This window comes from Martes martes (assembly GCF_963455335.1).
Source record: "Martes martes genome assembly, chromosome: 1".
NCBI classification, from domain to species: domain Eukaryota; kingdom Metazoa; phylum Chordata; class Mammalia; order Carnivora; family Mustelidae; genus Martes; species Martes martes.
Window position 1 is genome coordinate 124,941,052 of NC_137888.1, and position 14,472 is coordinate 124,955,523.

Consider the following 14,472-nt stretch of genomic DNA (forward strand, 5'->3'; position numbering starts at 1 on the left):
CATGATACTTCTTGGTTTTGTCTCCCACTCTTGTGGTTTCCCATAGAAGGGAGGTGCCCAAGGGAGGAAGCATCACATCCAGATTAGAATCAGGAGGCCATGTCTGGTGTGCTATGACAGCAGAACTGTAAACCACCCCAAAGACATAGATTCCCAAGTGACAAAAAGAATGATTTGGTATACTGAAATTGGGATTTTATAGGCACAGTCTAAACACATATCTGCCTACTCTACCCCCACCCCATCCAAGTTCAGTATTTCCCAGTATGCATTGTAGGGCCACATTTCCCTTGCACTACAGTGAATTGTTTAGTAGCCATACAGCCCTAGTCAGATGAGTGTACCAATCCACTAGTAGACTGTCTTGGTATTCTTTCTTTAGTTGGTGTTTAAATCAATCATTTATTCATTTAGTGGCTCTGTTGGCATGCTGGTGATAGTGTGCATGGAAAGTACATTTCCATGGGATTATACCGGTTTATGGTCTTACTTGGGTAATGAAGGATATTCCTTGGTCAGAGTGAAATCTTACAGGGTATCCAAAAATATGACATAAGTTTTATTCAAGGACAGCTGTGAGAATTTCAGCCAGCATTCAAATGTCAGATTGGAATAGTAGTACTGTAGCCTGAGAATGGCCATGAGGCATCATCTGTGTGCATGGCTGTGGTTTGGGGGTACATTGTGAACAATCTTCCAGACCGAGGTTGGTCCCAGTCCTTGATTATTATGTCCCAGTTCTTCTCCTAGATGATATGAGTATATTGAGAAGAATCACAAGATTGCACTGCATCATTAGTCTTGGTGTCTTCCAGGGTCATCTGTTGGGCTTTATGACATTTTTGGGGTGTAGGGGGAGCTTTATCACATTTTTTGCATCGGAAAAGACTCCCATGTCCAGTTTACAGATGTACCCACTGGGAGATTGTTGCAGCCTGCTAGGCACAAGCTGGATTGGCACAAGAGTGCTATTTATGTTTTTATTTTAAAAGGTCTTTTCCCATGAGTATCCACATGAGTGACATACATGTTTTCATCCCAGACAGCAAGCTGCTGCCTTAGTTATTTTCCACACACAGGACATCCCTTAATAGTCCAGTCCTTTAGTTGCCATTCTCCTGACCATTGGTAACAGCCCATGAGTTGGTGAAAATGGATCAGGGAATGGTGGTAGGGGTGACCTGCGTGGCCATCACCATAGCACAGGTCTTGGCCCGTTGGGTAGAATGTCCACATCTTGTCTCAGTCAAAAGATGACCATCCATTGGCCAAATGGCAACTGCAACTCTGCAGACCCTATCTGCTTTAGTTTCACAGAGTGGTCAGTAAACCATGGTTTATTGCACATTTTTTAATCTTGTGCCCTAGGTAGCCCTAGGAGGGTCCAAAGCATTCTCTGTGAGTTGTTTGCGCCTTTCTGATAAGCTGGCTATTTGCTTTTGGAGCCTGCTAGTCCTTTGGGATGTTAGCCGGGCCTGATCTTGGAAGTACCATTTCCATTTTATGATTGAACTTTGTTGAGCCTTTTTAATTTTATCAGTAGGCTTTGTCATCACCCAAGTGAAAGTGGGTAGTTCAGGTTGCAGTGTCATATGTGGCATTCTAGATGTACAATGCCCCATCTTTATTAGTGCCCAAGATCAAGCAAAGAAATGTCATTCAAAAGGGGTATATTGCAGGGCTCCTAGGTAACTCAGTTGATTAAGCATCTGACTCTTGGTTTCAGCTCAGGTCTCCACCTCATGGGTTGTGGGATCAAGCCCCACGTTGGGCTCTGTGCTCAGTGGGGAGCCTTGCTTGAAGTTTCCCTCCCTCTGCTCCCCCCAAATAAATAAATCTTTGCAGGGGGTGGTAGCTTCTGGAGGGTTTCAGATCCAGAGTCCATGAGGACAGTGCACCCCAGTGACAATTTCCTGCTGCCACCGACCAATCAGTATGTAGAGGGGTTGGGGAAACCTGCAGTTCCATCAGACTAACAAGTTTCAAAGGTTCCAAAAGCTGTGCCTGGCCCATGATTTGTTGAACAACTTCTAAGGCCTGCTGCTGCAAAAGACTTCATTTAAAATTGACTACTCTATGGGTCATCTCAATGAAAGGAGCCAAGAAAGCACCCTGGTGGGACACATGCTATTTAAAATACCCAAAGAGGCCCTCTAGCAGTTGGGCTTCCTTTTTATTAGTGGGTGCTGCTAGGGCCTGTATTGTTTGATTGTTTCTGGATTACTTCTTTGGTTTCCTACCCAAGTGGCCCCTAGGAATTGCACCTGCTTTGCCAGGCTCAGGACTTTGTCTAATTTTATATTCAAATTGGCACTGATCATTCTATCAGTGACCAAGTACAGCACTATAGCCTCATATTTTTCATCAGGCCCATTCAATAATGGCATATTGCAGGCTATTTTGTATGAATGCAAATTGGTCCTAATCCTCATCCTGCAAAGGAACCAAGTAAAAGTCATTAGCCAGAGCAGTAACAGTGTACAAGTTTTCCATATAGATTGCCACCATTGAAGTAATGGTGATAATGTCAGGGGCCCAAGCAAGAACTTCCATGTTTAACCTGTGATAATCTGTCAGCCTCTGAGGTCCAGAGGCCTTCTTGACTGGCCAGACTGGGCTATTAAATTTTGACAGGGTGGTTAATAGCACCTCTACTTATCTTAAGTGTTGAATTAACAGAATAATGTCCTTTTCAATATTTTTGTTGAACAGTGTGCCATGCTTTGGGCATGGTGTTGGTAAGGAATGTACCTTGTCCATAATGTTTGAGTCTGCCCTTATTGTGGTGCCCACCCCTTGAGGTGGTGATGGTGTTCAGTAGCACACACAGCCAAAATGTTAATACCTATTTATGTACTCAATGGTGGGAACCACAATCATTAGCATCCAAAATGGTCCAAAGAACCCCATCTAGAAGCCCATGTGGACTTATCTATCATAAGTAACTACATCCTCCTCAAAACTACCCAAATCCGTTGTTTTAATTGTACCCCTATGGGGACCTAAAATTATTGTCATTGGGGCACTAATACCCAAGGGACCCAAAATAAATAAGTAAAAATCGTTAAAAAATTAGTTACTGAGGAGCAGGTATGTGTTAGGCACTATGTTAAGCAGTATTCACATTTCAGTCAGATTTTGTGTAATGGGAAAACAACAAAGCTTTTAGATGGTATCATAGAAATAACTTGCAGAATATAGTTGAGCCCCAGAATAGAGCAGTTACCTAAAAGGCAACTGGAGTTTTCATATCAGTTATTACACAGTTTTCTGAAGTACTGTCATGGGTACCATCTTACGTGTTAAGTTCCTGTAGTATAGGCAGGGCATGTTACAGATAAAGAACCAAGATTTAGGAAGAGAAGTAGTTGACCAGGTGGCATCACTGGACAAAGTAGAGATAAAATTCAGTTAATGTCTTTTCTCTACATATAATTGGGTGTGTGAACTTAGGTAGATGGGCTTACTTCATCTTTGACGCCTTATTTTCAAATCTGTAATTGGAGAGAAGTGAGGAAACTATTTACATGCTATCTTAGATCTGGGGTTGTGATTTTATGTTGGGACAGCTGTCCTTAGTCTTTTGCTCACCCATTGTTGATTTCTTGTAAGTATATGTATCACGTAATACTTTTGTTGGCTTCCTCCCTATTTTGCCTCCTGGAAGACCATGTCCTGTGAGCCATTTCCATAGATCTCTGTGGACTGCCGTCTGACTTTGCTGTCCATTAAAGTTATTATGCCTCCCCTCCCCCAACCAGCATCTACTAGTTATGAGAATTCTACCTTGTCTGTGCTACTCTCTGCTCATATCTCCATTGCTATCAGAAGCTAAAATTTAAAAAAAAAAAAAAAAGCTAAAATTTTTTGAGTGTCTTCTGTCAGCCTTAAACTATAGAACACACTTACTGTGAATCTTCTCAGGAAGGACTCTGCCTGACTAGTAGTTTCCTTTAAACAGAGTATTCTCAATGCCCTTATGAGGAACATATTCAACTGGTAGGTCTTCTGAGTTTAATAATAGATCCTTTCTGGCATGCTTTCCTGTGTCTTTAAATTCCTTCCTTCACAGTCTGCCACAATAATATTGTCATCTCTATGCCATTTAATACGCACCATTGCTTTTTTCTAGAACTACCCAGTAAGATGTTAGGCTGTTCCAAAGGCCCTTACAGAGCCTTATGTCCTGTTTCAAAGGAGAGTGCCCTGTATCCAAGAACTCTCCCATATCTTGTTTTCTCTAACCACACCCTCAACAACCACCAGCATATTTTCCTGGTTCTTGCTAGCCTATTCCTGCAGCACTCTGTAGCATATATTTAATTACTAATTTCATATTAAAAGGTTATCTTAGAGGTTGTCCTGCCCTGAAACAAGGAGGTTAGGCTGTTTTATCCTCTATCATTCTCCACTGGCTATGGGCCTCATCCTGGAGGGAGGGATAGAGGTGTAGAAAGGGCAGTGTGGAGCATAACCTCCCAGGAATCTCTGCCAGGTGATTCTTTTCAACCCTGGGCAGATCTCCAGAGAAAAGTGTGGATATGAACCATTAGCAAGTAAACACAGGAGCAAGCGGGAAGATTAGCCTCGTATAGTAGAATATGGGAATCCAGTTTGGTCATCAAGAGCATCTACTACAAGTATCCCAGGTACCTCCTGTGTCCTAGTGACTTTACCAACAAACATCATCTCATTCAGTGGTGCACTAGAGAACACTTGATCAGGTTGCAAGAGAGTTATTATGCACATCCCTTTGCAAATACGAGTTCAATAACATTTCATTGGTAGCTCGAACTTGGGGATGGAGTCTTTACATTACAGAAATATGCAAATGCAACAATTCAGGGCCCCACCCCTCAGAACTTGTTGTTAAACTTTGACCAGCAGGAGATCTGGGTGGCTTAGTCACTCAAGTGTCTGACTTTGATTTCGACTCAGGGTCATAAGATCAAGCTCCTCCCCTCCTCAGGCTCAATGCTGGGTATGGAGCCTGCTTAAGATTCTCTCTGCCCCCTCCTTCTCTCTAAAAAAATAAAATAAAATAATAGAGATGCCTGGGTAGGTCAGTCAGTTAAGTGTCTGCTTTCGTCTCAGGTAATGATCCCAGGGTCCTGGAATGGAGTCCCACATCTGGGTTTTTGCTCAGCAGGAAGCCTGCTTCTCCCTCTGCTTGCCACTCCCACTGCTTGTGTGCTCTGTCCCTCTCTTTCTCTCTCTCTCTTTTTCAAAAATAAATAAAATCTTTAAAAAATAATAATAGTAATAATAAACCCTGACCAGCATACATATGCATTAACCCTTGCTTATGAAATTGGTTACCATCATTTTATAAATGAGAAACTGAGTATCAGAGTGATTAATATACTTGTCATCTTTCTTGTTGCTAATAAGCTGTGTTATTGGAAATAAAATCTAGTTTTGTTTGCTTCTAGGACTTCGACTTCTGTTATAGCACACACTTTTTTTTTTTTTTAAAGAAATTCCAGTGTCCTTTGAATATGTTGAGCGAATTGGCTAAATTTCTAATGATCGTGATTTCTCATGATCTTCACCAACATTTTCTACTCCAAGTTAATGACTTTATTAAAGATAATCCACTAATAAATAGCAGCCTCGCTATTTCACTCTATCCGTTTGCCTCTGTTCTAAATGTAAGAATATTTACCTGTTTTCTTAACTCTCCTCCTTCTGGGATGTAAAAAGAACCCAGAAAATATTTGTTAAATGAATAAATGATGATCTTATAATATGAAATTAGGTTTTTCTACAGGATTTTAGTAGTTATATAAAGGGCAAATCAGCATAGCCTTCTGAAATTAAAATCGTAGGTTAAAAATTTTCTCAGAATGTGACAGTACAACATGGGAAATACTCTATATTGAGTCAGAGTTAATAAATATTTGAAAAAGTTGTAGCTTACTCTCAAGGGGTTTTCAGTGCATTTTTAATTAAATAGAAGTACAACACAGACTGTACAATTGCTAAGTTCTACCCTTCGTTGAATTACAGTATGATGTAAATTAAATGGATAAGCTGATAATTAGTCTTCAGATAGGCTTAAATCTTTTCAACTTCTTTGGCATGTAATTGACTACTTCTGTTGTGTTTTTATTTGTATTCCTGAAGCAAGGAGAAGTCAGACTGAAATGTTTGAAAGCTCTACAGAGTCTATATACCAATAGAGAATTATTCCCCAAATTGGAGTTATTCACTAACCGATTCAAGGTAAGCATCAAGAATGCTTAGTTTATTTTGTTTTTTAGTTTTAAAATGCTAGTTAAAGATAGTTTAGCAAATAACATTACCATAACAAATGTTTAGTACATATTCTTTACTCCATATTCTTTAAATAAACCTGTCTTAAATAGATGAATGAATTTCTACTTTACAAAAGTTATTGCCAACATGAGTTCTTATTTATTGCCTTCAACAGAAGGCTCTCCTGCTTAAAAGAACATTTTATTTATAAACAGCTTTTTATAGTTATAATATTTTGCACATTAAGGTTTATTTGTCTTAGTGTTAGGGAGTGCTAGATGATGAGAATGATTTTAGATTATGAACATTTATACTAATACTTCCTTTGTATGACAGTGGTTATAAGGGATTAAGAGTAAAGCTTTCCATTTAATATACCATTAGTCTTGCATGTACTTCCCAAAGATACTGCCTTAGATCTGTCCCATCTTATTTTCTGCTCATGTTTGGTTTGATTTTTAATTTTTTTTTCAGGATCGCATTGTATCAATGACACTTGATAAGGAATATGATGTTGCTGTTGAAGCTATTCGACTGGTTACTCTGATACTTCAGTAAGTGTAATATTTGTTAATAATTTAATATTGGGAGCACCTGGGTGGCTCAGTCAATTGGGTGTCAAACTCTTGATGTCAGCTCAGGTCTTGATCTCAGTGTCATGATTTCAAGCCCTGCACTGGGCTCCATGCTGGGTACGAGCCTACTTGAAAAAAATTTTTTTTTCAATAATTTAATCTTGGTATTTTCATGTCTTTTTCTTGGCATTATTGATGTACTTCACATCTACTTTTACACTTTAAGGTTAGGTTTGAAACAAAATGTTTACTATTTTTCTCTTTTTCTGTTTTTTATTTTGACTGTTCCATGTAAAAGTTCTCTTACCTGTCCAGAGAAAATACCAGCAAAGTAACGTACCTTTCTGTTTAAAAAGAGGGAGAGAGAAGGCCTCAAAAGGATAGGTTTTTCAAATAGGCTTCTTTGGAATGGACTCATAGAACTATGAGAACTATGAGAAAGGAAATAAGGCATTTAAATTGTGTCATTCAAATAATAGAAAAATTTAAATAGCAGTAATTATCTGTAGAACTTTGACTAAAAACTGGGAAGAATGAATGTGAGAGAATGTAGGTCTTAGCAAAGTCATTACAAATCCTCATCTCAATTTGTTACACTGTATCTATCACATTCCAAATAACCATCTATTTCAGACTGTTGTTTTGATCTTTTTTTTACCTCTTTCTGATCTAGTACCTACTCTTTATCATTATAGCCTTATAATACAGTATATGACATAAATAAGCCCTCCTCTTTTTGGTTGATTGCTTCTTCTTTGCCTTTTTAAAATCCACTAGCTACTTTTGGATTACTTTTCTTCTGTATGAACTTTTTTTTTAAGTATGTCTGTCTACTTCCTCAAAAACTATGGGTGGGATTTCAAATATTAGGACTGCATTTGTTACTAAACGATCTGTCTTAACCGCTAACTCAGGAAACAAATGGGCAAGCCTCTGTGTGCCAAACTACTCCTTCCGGGGAATAATGAAGGGGCTGGACAAATCGAAAACATAGCTCCTAGCTAGGCTTGCCAACACTGTTCCCAAACAAATTCAGATAAACTCATTGCAAGAGAGGCCATTAACTCTCAAGAGATGAAGGTTTGGAAAAGAGAAAGGGAGCAGGGGACAGGGTAGGCTCAGGTCTTAACAATCAACCTCACCAGCAAATGGAAACCTAGAATTCTGTAAAGAGAGGTTCAGGGGTGTATGTGCAAGAGAGCAGACAGCACGCAGTCATGGTTGAGGGTCAGTATGTGTTTAGCCCACATAATGGGCAGGGAAGGGGATGTGAGGGATGTGGTCTTCCAGGCATTCTTTTGCTACCAGAGCTTTTTTGGTCTGCCTATAAGGGATGTTCCGGTCACTACAAAAACACCTTCATCAGTGCCTGAAGAAACTGTAATAAATCAGCCCATTATGTGGGCTAAACACATACTGATCCTCACCCGTGATTACGTGCTGTCTGCCTGCTCTTTTGAACGTTTGGTTAGATTTAAGCTCTCTTGTCTTGTTTCTGGTTTTAACTGTTGGGGTCTGTGGTTGAGGAACAGGACTCTCTAATAAAACATTGAATTTTATGATAGATTTAGGAAAGAATTCAATTATTTATATGTCACTTATGCATATAAATGATCCATTTCTCTATTCATATCTCATTAGGTATTCTACACAAGGTTTAAATTTTTCATATGTTAGATTAATTATTAAATACTTTATAGCTTTGTAATGTGATTAGTTTTTAGTCTTAAAGATATTTTCTACTTGATTATTGCTGAGACATAGAAATGTTTAATTTTTATGTTAGTCTTATATGTGCAACTTATTAGAAGTCTTACATATTCTGATAGTTTGTTGATTCTCTTGGATTTACTGTGTAAATTATGATATATCACCAGCAAACAGTTTCAGTTTTGTCTCTTTTTTTAACCTTAAAATTTTTGCTTCGTTCTCTTGTTTCACCACTGAGAGTGGATCTTTTTGTTCTTGTTCTAGGAAAGTATTTAAAGTTCTTTGTTGCTTTGATTTCTGAGATAGATTTTTTGTTGTAAGATAGAAATTGCATTGTATTCTGAGTTTTCTGGGAATTTCTTTTCAAATCTTGATGAGCCTGAATGAAATTGATACTGTCTAATGGTATACCACCCATGTATTTCTAGAATAAGTCCGATTGAACATAATGCATTTGGTTTTATTGTGTTTTGCTTGAACACAATGTTATATATAAGATCTTATTTAGGATTTTCTCATCTGTGTTTATTTGTAAATTTGACAGAATATTTTTTGTCCTTTATCCAACTTTGAAATCAAGGTTATACTTTCTTTGTAAAATTTGTCTTTGGTAGTTTCTTGCCCTTCTGTTCTGAAACCATTTTTTCTGTGGCAGAGATTAATTCTTCCTTGAAATTTGAGAGAATTCTCTTGTTAAAGCCATGTTAGTTTCGAATTTCTTTTAAGGAAAAGGTCTTTGATTACCATTTTTACTTTAGTGTTTATCTAACTTTTATTTCTTACTGTACTAATTTTGGCTTTTAATAAACTTTCTAAATATATCAATTTCATCACAGTCTTTAAATTTTGTAGTTGATATTTTTATCCTTTTTATTTGTTTTATATTTTTATCTATTTATTTGAAAGAGAGAGAATGAGAGAGCTTGAGAGGTAGGAGGGTCGGTCAGAAGGGAGAAGCAGACTCCCTGCCAAGCAGGGAGCATGACCAAGTCCTCCTTGATCCTGGAACTCCAGGATCATGACTGAGCCGAAGGCAGTCACTTAACCATCTGAGCCACCAAGTCACCCTGTAGTTGATACTTTTATTACTTCATTGTGCTGTTACTTAATAATTTCTCTTCATCCTTTATTTTATTTGTATCTTTTTCTTGATCATCATGTCAGAGATTTGTCTGTCTCGTTATTCCTTTTAAAGTACTAACTTCTTTTGCTTCATTTGTTTCTGTTTTCTAATAATTATACTTAAAGTAGTAAATATACTTTAAAGCACTACTTTACTACTTTCCAAAAATTTTGAATATAAAGTATTTTCATAGATACTCAGTGATAAATATTTTTATTACATTTATGATTACTGGTTTAATTATGCATTATTCAGTAGTATGTTTCTGTTCTTTCCAAATTAGATTTTTTTAAGCTGTCATTTTTGTATTGTATTGTTTGAGAATGTGTTCTGAGTGGTTTGGTCAATTTCTGAGTTTTCTAAATATGTTTAAGAATAACTACCTAGGGGCGCCTGGGTAGCACAGTTGGTTAAGCCTCCACCTCTTGGTTTTTGCTCAGATTGTAATCTCAGGGGTTTGGGAGATTGAGTCCTGCATTGGGCTCTGTGCTCAGCACAGAGTCTTATTGAGATTCTCCCTTACCCGCTTCCCCTCCTCTGCTCATGAGCTCAAGCTCTCAAATAAATAAATAAATCTTTAAAAACACCTCTGTAATTGCATATGTAGTTCTTTATTTACATTCATTACTTTGAATTTACTTAAATTACCTATTCCTTTGAAGTGTTTTCCTTTTCAAGTCTGTTTTTTAAATGTTTGACCCCCTAGTTACTCTTTCCTTGTAAATTTCACAAACTTACCAGGATCTTTCCCTCAAACAAACAAGCAAAATACTTGACACTCGACTTTACCACCTGTTTTGTTGAAAGTATCTGAAGTTTAAGATCTGTATTGTTAATGATACACCTGTGTGTCCTTGTTTATTTTATATATCATTAGTTTTTGATGTAGTGTTCAGTGATTCATTAGTTTCATATAAACTCAGTGCTCATCACAACGTGTGCCTGCCTTAATACCCATCACCCAGTTACCCCGTCCCCCCAAACCCCCTCCCTTCTGTAATCCTCAGTTTGTTTCCTGGAGTCCAGAGTCTCTCATGGTTTGTCTTTCTCTCTGATTTCTTCCCATTCAGTTTTGCCTCCCTTCCCCTGTGGTCCTCCACACTATTCCTAATGTTCCACATATGAATGAAACCATAGGATAATTGTCTTCTCTGCTTGACTTATTTCACTTTAGCATAATCCCCTCCAGTTCCATCCATGTCGATGCAAATGGTGGGTATTCATCCTTTCTGATGGCTGAGTAGTATTCCATTATATAGGGGCACCTGGGTGGCTTAGTGGGTTAAAGCCTCTGCCTTTGGCTCAGGTCATGATTCCAGGGTCCTGGCATCGAGCCCCGCATCAGGCTCTCTGCTCAGCAGGGAGCCTGCTTCCTCCTCTCTCTCGGCCTCCCTCTCTGCCTACTTGTGACCTGTCTGTCAAATAAATAAATAAATAAGATCTTTAAAAATAATTAAATAGGGGGGGAGGAGTCAAGATGGCAGAGAAGTAGCAAGCTGAGACGACATCGGGTAGCAGGAGATCAGCTAGATAGCTTATCTAACCATTGTGAACACCTACAAATCCAATGGGAAATCGAAGAGAAGAAGAGCAACAATTCCAGAAACAGAAAATCGATCACTTTCTGAAAGGTAGGACCTGCGGAGAAGTGAATCCAAAGCGACAGGAAGATAGACCCCGGGGGGAGGGGCCGGCACCCGGCAAGCGGCGGAGCGACGGAGCACAAAATCGGGACTTTTAAAAGTCGGCTCCACTGGGAGACATCGCTCCAGAGGCTAAACTGGGGGGAAACCCAGGCTGGGTCAGCATAACCCCAGGTCCCGCGGGGTCACAGAAGGACTGGGGGTGTCTGAGTGCCGCACAGCTTGCAGGTATTAGAGCGGGGAAGCCGGCTACAGTGACAAAGCCGAGGAGTGAGCTCTAAGCCCGGGGTTACCTTGTGCCGGTCGCAGGCTGCGTGGGCTCGGAGCGCGGCCGGAGGCCACGGAGACAAAAGGGACCCGGCGCTTTTCTCCAGCTCCAGCAATTGACTGCTTTCCTCGAGGCGCGACCTCAAGCCAGGGAGGCGGGGCTGTTGGGCGCTTTGCTCTGAGAGCGCACTGAGGAGCGGAACCCCAAGCTCTCGGCTCCTCCGGGCCGAGAGATTGGGAGGCCGCCATCTTCATTCCCATCCTCCGAAACTCTACGGAAAGCGCTCAGGGAACAAAAGCTCCCGAAAGCAAATCCGAGCGGATTCCTTAGCCCAGCCCCTGGCAAGGGCGGTGCAATTCCGCCTGCGGCAAAGACACTTGAGAATCACTACAACAGGCCCCTCCCCCAGAAGATCAACAAGAAACCCATCCAAAACCAACTTCGCTCACCAAGAACAGCGGAATTCCACAGCAGGAGAAAGCAAATCTTATCTGGACAAAATGACAAGGCGGAAAAACTCACCTCAAAAAAAAGAACAAGAGGCCCTACCGAAGGCTGGAGACCTAATCAATACGGACATAGGTAACATGACAGATCTAGAGTTCAGAATGACAATTCTCAAGGTTCTAGCCGGGCTCGAAAAAGGCATAGAAGATATTAGAGAAACCCTCTCCGGAGAGATAAAAGCCCTTTCTGGAGAAATAAAAGAACTAAAATCTAACCAAGTTGAAATAAAAAAAGCTATTCATGAGGTGCAATAAAAAATGGAAGCTCTCACTGCCAGGATAAATGAGGCAGAAGAAAGAATTAGTGACATAGAAGACCAAATGATAGAGAATAAAGAAGCTGAGCAAAAGAGAGACAAATACTGGACCACGAGGAGAGAATTCAAGAGATAAGTGACACCATAAGACGACACAACATTAGAATAATTGGGATTCCAGAAGAAGAAGAAAGAGAGAGGGGAGCAGAAGGTATATTGGAGACAATTATTGGAGAGAATTTCCCTAATATGGCAAAGGGAACAAACATCAAAATCCAGGAAATGCTAAGAACGCCCCTCAAAATCAATAAAAATAGGTCCACACCTCGTCACCTGATAGTAAAATTTACAAGTCTTAGCGACAAAGAGAAAATCCTGAAAGCAGCCCGGGAAAAGAAGTCTGTAACATACAAGGATAAAAACATTAGATTGGCAGCAGACCTATCCACAGAGACCTGGCAGGCCAGAAAGAACTGGCATGATACATTCAGAGCACTAAACGAGAAAAACATGCAGCCAAGAATACTATATCCGGCTAGGCTATCTTTGAAAATAGAAGGAGAGATAAAGAGCTTCCAGGACAAACAAAAGCTGAAAGAATTTGCAAACACCAAACCAGCTCTACAGGAAATATTGAAAGGGGTCCTCTAAGCAAAGAGAGACCCTAAAAGTAGTAGATCAGAAAGAAAAAGAGACAATATACAGTAACAGTCACCTTATAGGCAATACAATGGCACTAAATTCATATCTCTCAATAGTTACCCTGAATGTTAATGGGCTAAATGCCCCAATCAAAAGACACAGGGTATCAGAATGGATAAAAAAACAAAGCCCATCCATATGCTGCCTACAAGAAACTCATTTTAGACCCGAAGACACCTCCAGATTTAAAGTGAGGGGGTGGAAAACAATGTACCATGCTAATGGACATCAGAAGAAAGCTGGGGTGGCAATCCTTATATCAGATCAATTAGATTTTAAGCCAAAGACTATAATAAGAGATGAGGAAGGACACTATATCATACTCAAAGGGTCTGTCCAACAAGAAGATCTAACAGTCTTAAATATCTATGCCCCTAACATGGGAGCAGCCAACTATATAAACCAATTAATAACAAAATCAAAGAAATACATTGACAGCAATACAATAATCGCAGGGGACTTTAACATTCCCCTCACTGAAATGGACAGATCATCTAAGCAAAAGATCAACAAGGAAATAAAGGCCTTAAATGACACACTGGACCAGATGGACATCACAGATATATTCAGAACATTCCATCCCAAAGCAACAGAATATACATTCTTCTCTAGTGCACATGGAACATTCTCCAGAATAGACCACATCCTGGGTCATAAATCAGGTCTCAATCGGTACCAAAAGATCGAGATCATTCCCTGCATATTTTCAGACCACAATGCTCTGAAGCTCGAACTCAATCACAAGAGGAAATTTGGAAAGAACGTAAATACATGGAGACTAAACAGCATCCTTCTAAAAAATGAATGGGTCAACCAGGAAATTAAAGAAGAATTGAAAAAATTCATGGAAACAAATGATAATGAAAACACAACAGTTCAAAATCTGTGGGACACAACAAAGGCAGTCCTGAGAGGAAAATATATAGCAGTGCAAGCCTTTCTCAAGAAACAAGAAAGGTCTCAAATACACAACCTAACCCTACACCTAAAGGAGCTGGAGAGAGAACAACAAAGAAAGCCTAAACCCAGCAGGAGAAGAGAAATCATAAAGATCAGAGCAGAAATCAATGAAATAGAAACTCAAAAAACAATAGAACAAATCAACAAAACTAGGAGCTGGTTCTTTGAAAGAATTAATAAGATTGATAAGCCCCTGGCCAGACTTATCAAAAAGAAAAGAGAAAGGACGCAAATAAATAAAATCATGAATGAAAGAGGAGAGATCACAACCAACACCAAAGAAATACAAACAATTATAAGAACATACTACGAGCAACTCTATGGCAACAAATTTGACAATCTGGAAGAAATGGATACATTTCTAGAGATGTATAAACTACCACAACTGAACCAGGAAGAAATAGATAACCTGAACAGACCCATAACCAGTAAGGAGATTGAAACAGTCATCAAAAATCTCCAAACAAACA

At 39.4% G+C, this 14,472-nt stretch overlaps 1 protein-coding gene across 1 annotated transcript in view; it reads left to right on the plus strand.

Moving 5' to 3' along the window:
• Positions 1 to 14,472, plus strand: part of STAG1 (STAG1 cohesin complex component) — a 421,265-nt gene that overhangs the window by 301,526 nt on the left and 105,267 nt on the right. The window contains exons 11-12 of the mRNA XM_080804269.1: positions 6,127 to 6,225; positions 6,733 to 6,812. Of these exons, the coding sequence (XP_080660395.1) occupies positions 6,127 to 6,225; positions 6,733 to 6,812 (179 nt within the window). The remainder of the gene's footprint in view (positions 1 to 6,126; positions 6,226 to 6,732; positions 6,813 to 14,472) is intronic.